General features: G+C 41.8%; 1 protein-coding gene across 2 annotated transcripts in view; it reads right to left on the bottom strand.

Moving 5' to 3' along the window:
* Positions 1 to 18,154, bottom strand: part of akap12b (A kinase (PRKA) anchor protein 12b) — a 54,964-nt gene that overhangs the window by 2,373 nt on the left and 34,437 nt on the right. The window contains exons 1-2 of one of the 2 annotated variants that reach the window (XM_042503110.1): positions 11,032 to 11,254; positions 2,494 to 6,678 (exon numbers count right to left, since the gene is read on the bottom strand). In XM_042503110.1, coding sequence (XP_042359044.1) covers positions 2,498 to 6,678; positions 11,032 to 11,056 — 4,206 coding nt within the window. In that variant the 5' untranslated portion in view covers positions 11,057 to 11,254 and the 3' untranslated portion in view covers positions 2,494 to 2,497. Of the gene's footprint in view, positions 1 to 2,493; positions 6,679 to 11,031; positions 11,255 to 18,154 lie in introns of those variants that run through there. The other variant, XM_042503109.1, reaches the window with a different exon arrangement.

Genomic DNA, 18,154 nt, shown 5'->3' with positions numbered 1-18,154 from the left:
AGAATATCGTTAAATAGCTTTAATTTAACATGATATAATACATCCGGGGACAGATGTGGGAACAAGGAACTGAAACATTAGTTTGATGCACTTCAATTCATTTGATGTTTTCAGTCCAAGTACAGTGTTTGTGTGTGTTTTAAAGATACTGAGCTGCTTTCTGGAGAAGTTTGCATTTGGTTTATAACTGTAGGTTCTTACTGTAGTAATGACACTAACTTTGATACTAGACATGCATAAAGAAGTTATTTTTCTCTTTCAGGAATGAAAACATGGAACTGGTTTGCCGTTGGACATTACACATTTTAACAAGTGGAACTGGTTTTAACAGATAAAAACTGCGGGCAAATGTCTGAATCAGGACACTGGGTACGAATCAGACCCAATTACATAAAAAATATCATTGAACATCACCATAATGTGTCAGTTATTTAAGTGCAATACCTTCTTCTTGTAAGGTTAAGTTTGTATGCTTGCTTCTTAAAAAAATAAATAAATAAAATAAAACAAAATAACATAAAAGGTTGGGGACAAAAAGGTTGTAAAAGAGGTTAAAGAAATACCTGATGACACAGGACATCTGCCCCTCTCCGAACATGACATGTTCTGTTAAATATCCTACTATGATCATACTTGATCGAATTTTATTGTCTCCATCAAAACTGAAAGTAGGGGGAAAGAAATACAGCTACTTTGCAGTTACTCTGCATCACACATGAAAATTATTACTTTTATGCTCTGCTCATGACTAATGATTTTAATTCTCTTGCAATCTTTATATCTCATTTCGATTTTTAATCTTTGGTTTGCTGTTTTACGGTTTGATTTCTACAACAACTCTTTTAACGTTTGTTCATACGATGCCACACACTGAGTGTGAGGGGGCTGCTGAACCACTGCTGCTCTTAATTTACTGTAACTCATCAAGCTCCCCCGTTTCTCTCCCTCTCCAGACTTCCCTCTGCTGCAGAGCGGCATGGCTGCTTAATAAATATTAAAGTGAACTACGCCCAGTTTCACCCTCCTGCACATTGGTAAGATCAGATAACATCAGTGCGTCACTAAAACACTGCTGCGCATTAAAATTGCACTATCCTTCATAATTCAGTTCAAAACAACTGAAAGAAAACAACTTGAGCTCTTTGAGGCTTTGTAATTGAATCTAACAAATGCGACATGGTTTCTTGACTCCATACTGAGCTTGTGATAGAAGCAAAACAGGAGGAGGGAGAGTAGGAATCATAATCAGTCTTTCAGCACAAGTTCATCTGCCCCTCACACACCGCTTCCCTTTAAGACCCCGGCCTACAAAGAAGGGGTCAACGGCGGCATTCCTGCTTTGATATCAAAGGTCCCCTGGTTACTCATACCCCGAACAAAAGCTTTTTCATCTGGTCAGTGGGCAAATCCCCTCCCCTGCTCCCCTAATAAAAGTAGGGCCTATTGATGTTTCAAAAAAAGCCACTATGAGAAGATTGTTTGATAGGCCAACAAAGGAATTTTGAAAAAAGATACCTTTTTTTGTTCTTTACAGTTCCATCACTAATTTTACAATACTGGGAAAACACTACTTTAAGTTTTGATAATCTGCATTTGATCCATATTAAAGAGTTTAGGGCTCCACCAACTCTGAATTATACCAGTCAAATGGGATTTGGAGGTTTGGACAGGTTCAGCAGGACGTTCAGTGTGGCGGCAGCATTCACGTAGGCAAACGACGACTCACGCTAGATATCAAACCCAGACACTATAGTGTATTATTTTGCTGTGAGCTGTAAATTCAACAAGCAAGCAGTCTCTCTCTCCCTTTTTGCCAAGTATTTCCTCTGTGCCGCAGCTGCTTGGATCAAAGAGTAATGTGATAATCAAGAGCGTTCACTCTGCAGCAAAATCTTGAGACCAAAATGTCCCCAGAAGCACACGGCACAGCGCAATGAATAGTAATAGTCTCAGACTGATGATTCACATGTCCAACTTTAAAGGCACAGCCCTAAAAAAGTATCGTTAAAAACATCTAAAATCTCCATTTTGTGATCCTATCGGAAAGGCAGTTCTAGCATTGCTTGGAGTGAAAGCAGCTATGACAGAGATGACAAATAGCCAATATAACATGATTCACTTTGTGACATTGTTGGCATGGAGACTGATTTTGTTGACCTGGAAACAGAAAAACCCGCTAGCCCACCTAACTCCATTGAACAATGTGATGAAACATTTACATTTAGTAAAAATTTGATTTTCATTGAGAGGAAAGGTGAATGTGTTCTACCTGACATGGCAATCCTTTATAGACTAAACACAACAAACCCTTGACCGATACTTGGTTACACTGTAATAACTGTAATTACATCTCTGACATCTTTTTAAAATGTATTGATATATTTTTTCTTTAATATTTCTTTTATTTTTAATTTCTTTTCTGTAAATCTTTCCTTCTTTATTTTTATGAATGTGTATATGTGTATAAAATCACTATTGTAAAATCAGTCTTACCTGCTCATGATGCTGCTGTGATCTCTGTGGACACAGGCTCGATCTCTTTCACAGCCTCCTCGATCACCTCAATCACCTGTGCCATCACCTCCGCACACTTTCCCGACGGTGCTTCTGCCTTCTCCTCCTCTGTGAGCTGGCTGGGAGCTGAAGCCTCTGCTGAAGCCGTTGCTTGAGGTTCTTCTGACACCGCTGACAGTTTCTTTTGGGAGGTCTCTGCTTTTACTTTCACGCTGGTGTCTTCAGCCACGGGGCCGTTGGTGTCAAACTCCTCCAAGGCTTCTTCTTCCACAAACTCCTCGACCACCTGCGCCACCTGCAGGACCACTTGGACTGGCGTGTGAGTCTCAAGCACTTGCTCTGAAGGAGCTTCTGACTTTTCTTCCTCCAATTCTGGTTTAACTTCTTCAGCTGCTTCTTTTACATCTGGTTCCTGAACCTCTGCATCTTCTTTGCTCTGTTCCTCCTCGACCTGCTCCTCACTCTCTGCCTTTATCTCCACCACTTCTTCCACTTCAACAGTCTCTTCACTTGCGGTAACCTCCACAGCTTTCTTCAACCCTTCTTCTGGTTTCTTCTCCTCCTCTACAGAGTGGTCAAGGCACTCTGTGATTTCCACCGGGATTGTGTCGATGACCTCCGTTGCGACATGGAGCAGCTGAGGTGACTTTGGTGCTGGTTGTTCACACAAGATGGGGACAGGGGTCTCAGTGATAACTGGGGACTCTGCTGAGACCTCAATTTCCTTCTCTGTTGTTGCTACAGCCTGGACTGGTGTTGGGGTGGTGGGCTTTTTAGATTCAGGCGTGTCCTCTGAAACTTTGTCCATGGCGTCCTGAATGACAGATTGAGCAATGACCATGCTCTGAGCCTCAATTGCGGTGGTTTCCTGGACATCCTCCTTGACTTCCTCAGTCTTCTCCACCTTCTCAGTGACTTCACTGATCTCCGACTCTGTTGTCTGAACAGTGGTGACCACCACAGTCTCTTCAGCTGTATCCTCCTCCTTGGTTTCCTCCACTTGGATTGGTTCATCACAGACTGGCTCTGATTCAGTCTCCTTGATCACTGTGTTGGATGTTTCCACGCTGGCCGAGGCCACAAGGACCACTGCTTCGGTGATAATGGGAGCCTCCTCACTTGATACAGCTTCTGGTTCAGTCTGCTCTGTTACAGTGGCCTGTGCGATTTCACACATGGTGGAGGATATATCTTCAGTCACATACTGAACCACCTCTTCTGCAGTGTTTTCTTCAGTGGCAGCAAGCTGCTCCAGCTCGATTTTCACTTCCTTGGTCTCTACAGAAACCTCACGGACTTCTACGGTCTGGGTGCAAACAGCTGTTTCGGATGTTGGTGTAATGGGATCCACTATAACAGCTTTTGGAGAGTTCTCAGTTGTGGTGGTAGCCTGGACGATTTCGGTCTCCTTAGGATCAGTGCTGACAATTCCAACCTGCTCAATCATGGGTTCGTAGCTCTTACTGGCGGTTTGAATATCTGTCATGTCACTTTGGGAATTCTCAACAACAGTCTCAAGCTTGGTGGTGTCCACTTGGTGCACTTGAGCAGTGAGCACTGTATTTTCTGCAAAAGTGACTTCCTCTGTGCTTGCTGGCTTCACTTCTATTGGCACCTCTGTGCCTACAGCATCACGGATCACGGCCACAGGCTCAATGATGGACACTGCTGGTTTCTCCATTGCTACTTTGGCAATCTCCTTGGTTCCAAGGCCAGTGCAGATCCTCATGGCCTCGTCATGGGCGTGTGGCTCCAGGATGTCGTTTGTCGTGGCCTCTGCGTTCTCAGTTGGTGGTTCATACTCTATTTTCAGAGAGGCTTCCTCTATTGGAACATCTTCAACAGTGACATTTGTTTGGGTTGGTATTTCACTGATTTGGGCCTCGATGCCTTGCATAACCTCCTCTGCGCTCTCTTGCTTAGGTCCCTGAGGAACAGGAGTGGTTTCTGCAGACGGAGCTGGAGTGACAGGCATCACCTCAGCTGTGGAAAGTCTGCGCCCTGTGCGACCCAGAGGTTTTGGAGACAGACTATCCTTGTCCTCAGTTTCATCATCTGCAATGTCAGTGTCAATGGACTTTGGCGTGGCAGCATTCTCGGCCTCCTCTGGAATGTCGCTCAGCTGATCGTGTTTATCCTCACCGTCTTCGACAATGGCTGGGATCCATGAAGGGGATCTATCATCACTGGTCACTTTAATCTGGATTTCGACAGGTTGTGTTGGTGCTTCTGGCTCAGCAGATTCACCTGACTCCTCATACTCAGAGAGAGGAACCACAGCTGGGGTGTCAGAGTCCTCCTCGCCTGAACCCTGTTCAGTGGAGGCCTGTTTGTCAACCTTCTTCTTTCTGCGTCCAGGGAAGAGCTTCCTCAGAGAGAATGACGACTCATCTTTTGGTATCTCACTGTCTGACTGGACTTGTTCTGCACTCTCCTCTGGCTTGTCCTCACTTTTAGCCTTAGTCTTTGGCATTACCATGCGTTTCAGGGTGTCCCAGGTGGACTCTCTCTCAGGGGAGGAGACAACTTCTCCATCACTCTCAGTATTTTGGGAACTCACAATGACAGCCTCAGTTTTACCGTCCTGCTCCCCTTCTACCGCTGCCGGCTCCTCTTCAGCCTTGGTCTCCTCATCGTCAGAATCAGAAGTCTTCCTGGTCCTCTTTTTGGGTCCACCCATACACATTAGAGCTTCCCAGGAGACAGAGGTGTCCATTTTCTTTTTGGGCTCCTCAGTGCTGCTCATCAGTTTCTCTGTGTTTTCAGTCTTTGGCTCTTCCTCAGCTGGCTTCTCCTCCTTATTCTCTTCTTCAACACTCTTATCTGCTAAAGGGGCACTCTCAGAGGAGGACAAGGTGGCCGACTTCGCTTGTTTTTCACCTGTGGCTTCATCGTCGCTCTCAGAAGGCCTTTTCACACGCTTCTTGGGCGTCACTAGTTTCTTGAAGGAGGACCAGGCGATGATACCCTCTTTTTTCTTCTCTCCATCAGAGGTAACTTCACCATCAGTCTCTTGGCTCGACTCAATCTGGGTCCCCTCCACTGCAATAACATGCTCTCCTGACTCCTCAGGAGATGGGGGCACGCTGTCAGCTTTTGGAGCCTCTGTTGACTCAGTGGAGGATTGAAGCTGCTCGGCTGCCTGCTCCCCAGACTCCGTGAGCTTCGTCTCAGTGTCTTTCTTGGTTTTCTGTTTCTTAGTTGAGAGCTTCTTCAAGCCAGCTCCAGTGAAAAGCTTCTTCAGGGGGCTTCCCTGAGGCTTAGCCTTCTCCTGTGATGACAGCACCTCAGCCTCTGAAGTCACTTCTGCTGGAGCCTTCTCCTCCTCTGCACTAGCTTCAGCTTTTTCCTCTTCTTGTTTGGTCTCATCAGTAGTTGATGCAGCAGGGGATTCAGCAGCGACCTCTGGCTCAGTCGTAGTCTCTGATTTCACTTCCTCTGGAGTAGCTGGTGCCTCCTCATCCTTAGTTTCTTGCTCCACCTCTTCCTTCTCCTCCTTTTCTTCCACAGCAGCACTCTCTTCTGTCTTAGCTGTCTCCTCCTCAGCAGCTGCCTCCTTTTCTTCCTCCTCTTTTGTCTTCTTGATGCTGGCTTTCTTTCTCAGGTTAGAGAAAAGTCCTCCACTGAAGAGCTTCCTAAAGGGAGAAATGGCGGTCTCTGCTTCCTTCTCCGCTCCTTCCTCCTTGACTGCTTCATCAGTTGCTTCAGCTGCAGTGCCATCAGCTGGTGCTTCAGTGGTTTCAGCTTTGTCCTCTTTAATGACTTCGGCCTCAGCAGCAGACGCCTCTGTGTCAGCCTCCTTGTCTTCAGTTGTGCTCTTCTCCTCAACAGTGGCAGCCTCTTCCTCCTTTGCAGGCTCATCAGTCCCGCTCACCTCCTCTCCCTCTTTATCTTTGACTGTCAGAAGCTTCACAGGATCTTTCTCTTCACTTTTATCCTTCTTCAGCGTGAACTTGAAGCCCACAAAGCGGAAGATCTTCTTGAAGCCCACTTCATTAGCATCGTCGGGTTTCTCCTCTGCCGCTTTCTCCTCCACAGCAGAGATCTCATCAGGAGACTCTTTCTCAACTTTCTCACCGTTCACTTGAGGAGCCACTTCACTCTGGATGGCGTCCACGGTCTCAGAAGCCTCTTCCTTCTGAGCCACACCATCTGGCTGGCCAACTGAAAAAAAACAAGAAAAGAACTTGATAAGCATATTGATACTCTCCCTTCACTTTTACTACTTCCTCTGAAAGCTCCTTCTGTACAACACAAACAATATGTCTGTGATAATCTTATAGAAATACTTTGAGCAGAGCTGAGATTTTGCAGTTTAACATATTTGGGGTAATGTTTGGGAAATCAATCCGTCTTCAATGAAATTTCAATGTCATTACTTTGAGGAGGATGCCTCATTGCCATCTGCATTTAATCAGAGACGTTGTACACAAAGTATTTGCTGAGATCTTGACCCCCTAAGCAGATTTTATCAAGCATATGACTACTTAATTGCAACTAGATTGCATTTTGGCCCAGCTAATCCTGCGCTATGTAAACACGCCAAAAAAATGAAGGTTTAGGCATTGAAACAAATTAAGTAATCCTCAAAAGAGAGTTCATGGAAAACATTGCACAATGCGAGTAATGCTTTTGGCAATTTGTGGATTATTGTCCCAAAACAGACCCATAACAACACCTTGCAATGCAGCATTGTGTGTACCAGTTTCATTTCAAAGTCAAGATAGATTACTCCATAAATATAAGTCATTCTCTAGTAGTTCTACAAAAATAAGACAAATGTTGCACTATCAGTTGAGATAAGAGACAAATGCACACATGCAGCACATACACACAGTGTCTGCCTGCCATGTCTATCTGTGTTTTGACAGTGGAAGGTGGAGGGGGATGACGATCTGCCAGTGTTTGAAGTTTTTCTTCTTTTTTTTCTCTTCCTTTCTCCTCAGATCTTACTACAGTCTGGAAAACCTCACATCTGATACCCCTGGACTCTTAAAACAAATTCTCAGGACTGTTAATGCCTGGCTATCAGCTTACCTGATTACACACACCGTGAAACACAAAGACACACATGCTCTCCCTAAAACCACGCACTCTGTGGGAATTACCCCCTCCACAAAAATGCATAAGGACAACATAAAAAACAAGGTATTTGATTCCAGTTCCCATATTCATGATGAAAGCTGCTAGGGCTGGGAATAAAAAGATAAAGCATAGTTTTGCAATATTTTGCATGGTGATATTTGTATCAATACAAATATAAATATTTATTTTGTATTATATAAATTAATAATATTGCAAATACAAATTGAACTTTTCCTAGCCTACTAAAATACTAAATTCAATTGCTTTTCCGTCCACTAGCTACATTTTGCCTCAATAAAAATAACTGAAATGAGTTTAACAGACTTTAAAGTATTATATAAAACAGATGTTTACATAGTTTTCCTTTGGAGACATAATTTACAGGTTATGAGTCCCAATATATCACAAATTATGTTATCACAACGTTCAGCATATCACAACATATTTAAAACTGCAATGATATTGCATGATAACTAAAGTATTGTGATAACATTGTTTGCTGGGTCTCTGGGGATTCCCATCACTATTAACTGCTATGAAAATTGAATTAAATTTGCAAATAAATCTGTGAAAGATGGCTGTGTCTTTGTCCCACACAAAAATGTAAAACTATACACCCACATCTGTCCACATCCTTTTGCTAAATTACAGGCATGAAGTTTCACTCAGTCTCACTGCATTCCTGGAATATTTTAACTTTAAAATAGAAAAACTAGCATTTTAACAAAAAGGTAAAACCTCACAAAACAATGCAGCATTTCACACTTAATTTGTGGGATAAAATAAAGAAGTTCTTTCTTATGTTATTATTGAGGAGGACACGCCCATATCTCATGTATAGATATGACCAGAGAGGAATGTGAGCTATGCTTTTCACTCTGTGTTTAGGAAGACTATTTTAGGATGCTGTAAACATAATCTGAATTTAAATGCCAGGGGACTTCAAGAATTTTGTTTTCGGTTAAACCGTGTCTAGACTGTGCCCATGCAGGATTCAACCAAACAATACAAACCTCTACTACTACTAACCCCTCCTAAAAATAAAAAAGTCCCAATCTCCTTGACCCAAATTCCACCACAGCAGGATGGATGGGGACCCACCCCCATGCCGAGGCACACACTCATGCAAACACAATAGCCCTCTAACCCTCTCTGGCCTCCGAATATAAAGGAAGAGGGGGTGGTCAACTTTTCTATTATCAAGACACGCTGCAGCTTGAGGGGGAGGTTTGCTGACTTTACCAAAATGGTGTACACATGAATAAAGAAAGACTTAGGTGATTTATAAATACATCAGAACCGTCACATGGAAGCGGCTCTCTCCCACATAAATGTTATTTTCAGGGTACAATGAAAGCTGTAAAGCAAGTAAAACCAGAAGAACTTATAAAACCTGTCTGTGTTTATCTAATATGGAAGATGACTACAAACACAATTTCATGCCTTCAAAAATCCTGTTCATAAAGCAGCAGGTCTTCTGGATGGTTTTTATGGTGCAGTTAAGAGCTTTTGAATGAAGATGTCTGTGTGTGTGTGTGTGTGTGTGTGTGGGGGTCACACTGTTAGTAAGCCAGACGTGACCATGTGTATCTACACGTATAGTGAAACAGGAACCATGTTGATTTTACAGACTGCTGGCATCTCTCCCGTCTTCTTGATCTTTCGGCCCAAACTTTTTTTTTCTTTACAGGCACACAACTGTTAACATCCCTAAAATGATTTGGTTTGTGTTGAGGGTTAATGTGTGGGAGAGTGGGAGGAGGGCGGGTATTTTGAATAACGACTGTACCAGAAAGAATGTGAGAGTGAGGGGTGAGGCTACAGGGGGCGAGAAGGGGACAGTTAGGAGAAGAAGGAGCGGGCGTTGAGGGGGGCAGGGGTCTGCCCTGAGGCCGAAGCCCTAACTCGCTTTAGAGGGTGTCGCATATCTCAGACACATTCATTCATAGCTGAGGTGCTTCTCTCGGCTGGAGACTTTATGTGTGAGTGTGAGAGCATGTGGTAAAGCGATGCTTGTATATTAAATATCATTGCCGCTGCCAAAAAAAACGATTGTTGTAAATCTACTCCAGTCTCCAGTGAGATCAGATAATGTTTCTGTTGTGGCTGTGTCAGCAATAGTGTGGGTTTGTGTGTTGTCTGGTGGGGGTGTGGTTTGGAAGTTGAATGGCAGCTCTACTTTCTAGACACTATTTACAAACTTTGCCAAATATATGCAAATCCTTGTTTTAATTATCATCGTCTGGAGCCCTTTAAACAAAAGAAGTCAGTTAAAAAGAGGTCAAGGAGACACCCACACACCCTCCACCAAAAGACCCAATCCCAGCACCCCCTCTTTATATCAAAGGTGTGGTCAAAAATGTCTCATAGGCTCTGGGCGACCCGACAAATCAACAGCACTAATAACACCCAGTGTTGCACCATTTATCTTCTTAAAATCAATTCTGATAAGAATTCACCCCCAGAAAACTACAAAAAACACCAGTGTTTATCTATTTATATTCTATGTATGTGCAGAAACTAAAACCTCAGGTCACCACAAAGCAAAACATTCCAGACCTGCTCTGTTTCAACCATCACTCCCAGTTAGAAGAACTGAAGAAGAATTACTCTTGGCATGCAATTAATTTCATACACCCCTTCCTCCTCCCTCCCTACTGTCTGTGGCTAAGCTGAATAACCCCACTGGGAATTAGGATCCCACTCTAATCTAATGAAATACTTCACATGATGGGACACAGGGAGCTGGCTCTGACAGGAATGTGAGCTAAAAGCAGGCTTTGAAAAATGTTTCTATAAATGCATCTTCATGTTTCTATCTGGCAGCTGTCACTGTGTGAAATTCTTTTACCAAGTTTGAACTTTGGCGGTATAAAGGACGTAGACTCCAGAGTTAGGAGCACTCAGCAGTTGGCTTTGAACAGGGATGATACACTGTGAATAGTGTCTGTTAGTACAGTTCTGTTCGATAAACAGGTTTTTAATACAATGAAAGGTGATAAAATGGTCTTCTTTTCTTGTAGACACTATAAACCTACCAGTGATGTACAAGAATAAATACTTTTGAATTTAAGCTTATAAACAACATAAAATAAAAGTCATAAAAACTACATAAACTAAGGGTTATTTTTACTTTATACATGATGAGACTGCATTTTGCAAAGCAAAACCATCACCAATCAAGCCAGAGCATCTATAAACCATGATGCTAAGTAACCACACCCTCAGGACAACAATGCCTTCAGCTATACTCACTCATGTAAGGAGAAACTACTGCTTTGGGTCTTGGACACATCCCAAATAAATGACTGGTTTCACCCTAATAAATTATATAAGTACTCCTAAATAAGGCTGCCACATCTTTTTGGCAAAGTTTAAGGGAAACAGTAAAATAAATGGAATTAAAAAAACATCTTAAATCATTTTTCTTACCTGTTAAAGTTATTGTTCCAAGCATTTGTAAAAGTCCAAGAACTCCTTCTAAAAAATTACACAAATAAAATGACTGTAAAAAAAAAATGAGATGATTACAAAAAATATTTCTACTGGCTCTCTGTAGTTTTCCTTCACTTCTTTGCACACTCAGTAATGTCTATAAGATTTGCTTCTTGGCTCTGTCTTCACTCAGCCTGAGTGCCGAAGCTGTGTCTTTTCTTCCAGCGCTTCTCAGCCAGTATGAACAGAAAAGAGGGCTCCACACACATTTCAACAGACTGACACACATGTCATGTTAGGACCACCCCTGCCTCCCTCTTCCTCCCACCTCCCTCTCCTTTCTTCAGCTGTTCTGAATGAGCCCCCTCCTCCCCCTCCTCATCCGCTCACTCTCCCTCAGACCTCACTGTCCACCGGGATGACTGAATCTCATCATGGGATCTTTTAAGGAAGCTTTTTTCACCCATCCCTTCAAAAAACAGCAACTATTGTTCAGACTTCATATAACCCCTCCCTAAATTCATCACCCTGTTTAATACACAAACTCATACGCATTGTTTCTCCAGAGGAGGTGCGGGGTCTCACTCACTGGCCTTAATACCCATGTGTGTCCTCAAAAGATGCATTCTCAAAGACTAAAAAAATAAAAAAGAAAGAAAGAAAAACTTAAATATTTAGTTAAGCACCCACCCTACCTTCTCGTCCCTCTACTCCCCTGCTTTTCAGGAGGCAACCATGCTATCCCCCACATCCCATCACTCACGTCACCAGTCAGTGTCAGGAATGTTGACAAAGTCAAACCAGAGGGAATTTCAGGATTTGACTTTGGAATTTGTTGGATTTCGCAAGAAATTATTGATTTTTTCATACTTTTATAAGTTCCCAATCATTATTTTTTTAACAGAATTTGATAAAATAGCAAATTTGTGGTCTCGAGTCACATGACTCTGAGTCTAGTCACATTTGAGTCACAAATTCGACGACTTTAGCCTTGACAAAACAAAAAGACTTGTAATTCGACTTGGACTTTAACACCAATGACTTATGACTTTGACTTAAGCTTTTCAATTTGAAAATAAATAAAACTATCCCCCAAGACTAAAGATTAAAAAGTATGTTTATTGAAAAAAGTGTTCCACAGTGTTCAATTAATTCCCTGACTCAACAACTTACATTAAGACTTTTCACTCCCACTTTGTCTGAACCAATCCGATAGCATACAATCAAGGTGGAGGAGAGAACCAACTAAAGTGACATCACTTAGCACCAGTTGGGGAAAAATATCTTTGTTTGCATACAAAAACTATGTAGTGTTCAAAACAACTGAACCACAGCCTTCAAAGAACCTGCAACACCGGGACTCAAAGAACTTGAACTTAGAACCCTTAGAACGTAGCACTTGAGTGCAAAGACTTTACTTGTGACTTACACAACAATGATTTGGTCCCACCAGATTTGTAAATCTTAGTTCACAATTCGATCCAAAAACTTTCCAAACATATCCCTGTGTGAGGCAAAGTTCATCCCAAGGGGCCTAAACTCCAGACCTAACATGAATGGGGGTGCCATCGAGTTTCCGCCTGCCGATGTGAATGTTAATAGACTCCTCTCAATTACTCCAATGCAGACACATTTTATTCAGCTTTTGTCTGAGGGGGGCGGGGGGGTCAGAAGGAATGCAGATAAATCCTCAGGTAAATACCAGCATAATCAGATCTGTCACACTTCAGCATTGTCCCACAGGAATGTGTGAATTCCGACCAGAAGCCTCCCAAATGGGTGATAACAGCGATAATCAAGTACCGTCTGAAAGCCCTGCTCACCCAAAGAGTGTATACTTTTATATGTGGGCGCAGTATACACGGTGAGGGTAATTTCTTGATAACAAGCAAAGCCTCAATAATCAAGGAAAGTGTTAGCACTAGATTAGTTAAGCGTAAGCAATGTGTTCGCAAACAACAGGAAAACCATCAGTAAATGTGTTATTTTCGAAAGTTCTTCCTTAAGCTCTTTAACTTCATATTTTCTCCATTTTCAGATGGAACTTTAAATCAAATGAGATCCAAACAAGACAACAGAGACAAGCTCTGGGACAAAATATGGGCGAAACAAATCATCTTATTTACTCTTTATCAGACACCACTTCCTGTGAGCTTCTTCAGATCCACTGAATTGAGAGAGCCGTGAATACCGATGTCTACGCCCATGAATGGAAGGCTTCATGGTTTTTATCAGAGCTGGCAGGAGTGCGAAAAGAGGAGTTGAGGGTGAAAAGAAAGAAAACAGCCATAGATCTAATGAGATATATTATTTTCAGGAGAATATGTCACAGTAAGCACACAGTCACATGTAAGCGCTTACTTTTCTTTTGCAAAGTCTGTGCACAGCTGGTACATCTGCTCCCTCCTCTATGCTTAGAAACTAAGTTATATGTTCTAAGAATGTAATTTAATTCCATCCATGCAGTAATAGGTGGCAGCAAGTTAAGAGTGAAATCTTACATCATGAAACACTTTTTCATTTGATCACAGTCATTTACCAAGGATTTCATTCTGACTCACCAGTGTGGCTCTCTGTTATTGCAGTGATTCATCTGGTGGGTATCTCACTATCTGTACTATACTACATAATGACCACTATGACAGTTCTGTATACTACGCTGAGTGGACAGTGAGTCAGACCGAAGGGAATTTAGAGTTTGATGAGAATACCTTTGTTGGGTCAGCCCACATCTTCCTTTCCCTCCCAACTTCCTTCATATGACTCACTCACATCAGTGACATTCCTCGACTTCCATACATACTGAAAGATTTTAATTTAGGCACAGCTTCAGGCCACAATGAGCTGTGTGGGAAATACTGTCACAGAGAATCCACATGGCTCATCTTAGCGGTGGAGGACAAGGCTGGCATTTTAAATATCTTCATCTTCAAAACAAAAAAAAGAAAAAAAGTATCCTATCAAAAATAATAGACAGCTCTATTTTTTTCCACTGACACTTGTGTGTTGGCCTGATTTCACACACACCAACATGCCATCGACCAGAATTGTTTTTTCAAAAGTCTTCAAAACATGTAGAAAAAGAACATATTTACATCGGATGACTTACTCCTTCATTACTATGAAATAAAAATCTAAACCACAAGTGGGATTCTCTACGGTCCAATAAATGTTTCCTCTTTTTATTTATGCTGATTTTGGTCCCAGTGCTGATTTCCTAGCTGGCTACCGATGTTGTTAGATGTTGATATTTGGCTGAATTTAGGTTGTGACATTGGGTGACCAAAATTTAATTTCAGGACAACTTCTCATGCCAGTGTCAAGTTGATGTAGAATCTAAATGACAGTTTATATTGATATTTTGTTGGTTTTAAGTCGTGTTGTTAAGTTACCAAATTTCTTCCAAACTGCTCATGCCAACGTCATCTTCACATGGAATAACAATATTCAGTTGTAAATATTGGAGTGTGAATTTCTAACCTATCTCAAGCTGTTCCAGTGCTGGGAAAAGGTTTGACTGAGCTCGTCATAATTATTCCACACTGAAGAAAGAAAATGCTCTGGGTTACGTTTATTTCTTTAAAGCAATCACAATGGTCTTGGGCGGCACTAAGAGGATCCAGCGATGATTATGATACCGTCCGACAGAGGGGAACAAGATGATTTTAACAACCTTAAGCTACTTAAAAAAGTATTTCACCGATATAAAGAAGGCCCTGAAATAAAACTAGGTTGTCTATGTAGTAGGAATACACAAATACTTTTGAAATTGGTGCCACATGACCGGAGAAAACGGAGAAAAGGTGTGATTTGCTCGAGAGGTAGAAAACCTACAACTACTCGAAAGGCTATGCGCCTGACATGACGTGAAATGGTCGATGTGAAACAATGGTGGCCGGCCAGATCTCATATTAAAGTTCAACAATAAGCTAAAACATGTTTCCGAAAACATTTGAGGAGATAATATGCAACTTAGTAACAGAATCTTGGTTTATTTTTGATCAGCTACAATTATCCTTTTTTTCGGCTTCAGTTCTCAATGTGCAGGAAACAGAGTGGCGCCTACTTCCTGTTCACAAACCCTCACCGTTATGGCAAAACGGGGCATTAAAATATGTTTCTGGAAATATTGGAAATATGACAAATAGGCAGTGAAGTAACATGATCTGATCTAACATGATTCAACACTGCCTAGTTTGATCCGGTTTCGGTCCGAGCTGTACACTCTTTTAGTCTATTGTGGCAGTGTCCGGGTTGGTGGGCAATACTAAAATGCAGAAGTACATTCTGTGGTCGGACCAGCAGCCCCAAGAGCCAGTCAAACATGGATTTTGTGGTGTCTGGGGGGATATCTAGGCACTGGTTAGGTGGAGAAGTTTACCACAGTTCATCTACACATACTACCCACAATGTTTTGATACAAAGCTGGAAGAAAATTGGTGAAGTATCCCTTTAAGAAGAAATAAAAAGGGGAGACAGTATATAATCACTTCACCCTGCTCATTAGATGAATGCTTATTTAATTAAAACAGGGTTCCATCACTAAATGAATGAGAGTGTATTCTGTATTTAAACCTCAGTTGAGTCAGGATAACACAGAGCCAAGTCTGGGAGGGAGACGCCCCACATTACTTTATAAATCAGAAAACGTGCCTGAGCTCAGGAATGTTTGAGGAGGGGTCTTCAATGGTCGACGGGTGGGGGTTGGGGATGCTGGGCGGAGGGACTTTATGTAGTCTGCAAAGAAGTGAATGACATCATCGGACAGCACAGAGGAAAACGCCTCCTACTCTTCCAAGAACTGGATAGGATGATGTGAAATAATTGGAGGAAAGGGAAACGAGGGCTTTGAGTGTGTGAAACTGCCTGAGATCAGAGAGATTTTTCATTCAATACCTTTCCTTTATTCTCAGTTTTTTTTATATTATTTGCTTCTCTCACACCATTTTTTTCATCTCCCGAATCCACACTTGGGTCGTCTTTAATCCTCCTCCTTCTGACCACTTTCCTCATTGTCTCGTCTATCCTCTGGAGCCCTCATCCCACCCCTCCTCCTCCTGGTTTCTGTGTGGGCCAGAAGGATGGATAAGAATGTCGGACAGGAAACTCAGTCATTTCTTGACCTCACTGTTTCCTCTTCCTTTTCCTCGAGTTACACTTCATTCTGGACTGTGCACAGCCTGTCCAGCAACCTTTCCGGCTTTTATTGTTGACATTATGTCTGTACAGAATGTGATGCAGCGTGATGAGATGCGACTGTAGATGTGACGTCTCACACTTGAGTATTCTGTGAGTGTCTATTGTTAAGTTCGTATGCAAAACAAAGGAGCATAATGTTTACAGCATTCAGCATTGAGAGAGAAGGTGCTGGCTCCATAAAATCAATCTTATCTTGAATGCAAGTTTAAACAATCATATTTTAGATCAAATACATGTTCTTAGGTTACTGCTAGTCCCAGTCCAAGTACCACAAGCTATCGCTGTTAAACTGTTATTTTACAGGTCAGGTAAAGCAGAAATAAATGTGTATTGAGTTTTTCACATTAAAAAACAATGTGTTATTTACCACCCAGCCAAATGTTAATAACTAGAAGAACTGCCAAAGTAGATATTTAATTTCAAAATCATGAAAAATTAAGCAGCATTGCTCTGAGACGTTAGGAGCGTGTAAACTGAGGGATCTGTAACCAAGAATGAGCCGCAGAGTCATATTAGCAGCAAACAAAGTAGCACAAAGCACTGAAAGGTACATAAGTGTGTTAATGTGTTAATATGTATAGCATTTAAAGATATTTATCAATGTATTTATACAGTGTTCCAGGGATTAACATCACTGTGGTTGCCTTTTGAAAAAGTCTATGGATTTTGGATTATTGCAAAAAAAAAAAACAAGAACAAAAATAAGAAAGTCTCTTAAACTTGTGTTAACCACAGACCTTCAGGCATCTGACCAAAAACCCTTTCAAAAAATCCATTGACTTTGAGATGAAGGAACCTGGAGCGCTAAAATGCTAGGACTCATTCCAAGAGCGAACCGACCTTGTGGAACGTAGCAAACTCGCTGTGGGGCAAACCAAGCGTCACTGACGCTGCATGCTCTAATGTTTGTAGCAATGTTAACGTTTATATAGTAAGGGAGGGTTTATCATAAAGATGGCTCTAGTGCATCACCGAGCCATGATTTCAGGACAGCCCAAAACATCTTGGACACAGAAATGATGAAAAATGGTCTAACACCTCTATTCAGTACCGCACAGTTGCCAGTCTTCACATGTACAGTATAATGTGCTCACAAAGAAAACACTGATTTTGCTTTGCCAGCACTTCAAATTTGGGTGAAGAGCAACATTTTTTCCAGAAGGGTATGTTTAGCTAGTTTTACCATCTGCTATACTTGCATTCCTGAAATATCTGCACCAGCAATGTGGCATTCCAGTTGTTGTTATGCATCTTGCCGTCTTCCAGTGCAGACTGAATTGTGAAAATAAAGCAGTGAAGATCTAAAGAAGCCCCTCCCAGAGTCTGAAAAGGTCTTGGACATGGTCCACATTTACAAACGAGTGTTACAGTAGAGAGATGAATGTAAAGCTCTTATCAGCTTGTCAACTTGCCAGTTAAACAAGATCCACAGAAATGCAAGATTCAAATCAATGTGTGTATTCAAAGGTTGTCCACATGGAAGCTTTGTATTCAATAGTAAAAACAGGCTGGTATGAGTCAAATTTGTTGTTTCTCAACCCAGAGAGTGGTTCATCCCTTTTCAGAGTCAAAGAAGGGGGTTCCCAATCCCTACCCAGCTGTATTTCATGAGAACTGTTCTTCACAATTGCTCTTATCCTTCATGCACTTCCTGGCTCCTTATCCATCTTCCTTACTTCAGTCTCATGCATGGCTCTGCTTAACATTAGGATTTGGCAGAGATCCATTAATGTGTGCTTCATCAAAATTCAAAAGGTCGTTCATTTTAACAAGTCATTTAATCGGAACTGAGTGTTTAAATCTAATTTTTCTTGTAACGGTCAGATAACTTAATGGAGTGAGTAATCCCACTTGTTTCCACAACAATTTCATTGGTTTTTAGACTTTTCTAGAAACAAATGTGTCGGGCGGGACAAGGAAG

Source organism: Plectropomus leopardus, chromosome 16 (genome assembly GCF_008729295.1).
Source record: "Plectropomus leopardus isolate mb chromosome 16, YSFRI_Pleo_2.0, whole genome shotgun sequence".
NCBI lineage: Eukaryota > Metazoa > Chordata > Actinopteri > Perciformes > Serranidae > Plectropomus > Plectropomus leopardus.
The sequence above is the reverse complement of the archived record's forward strand: the minus strand, read 5'-3'. Positions and strand labels throughout refer to the sequence as shown.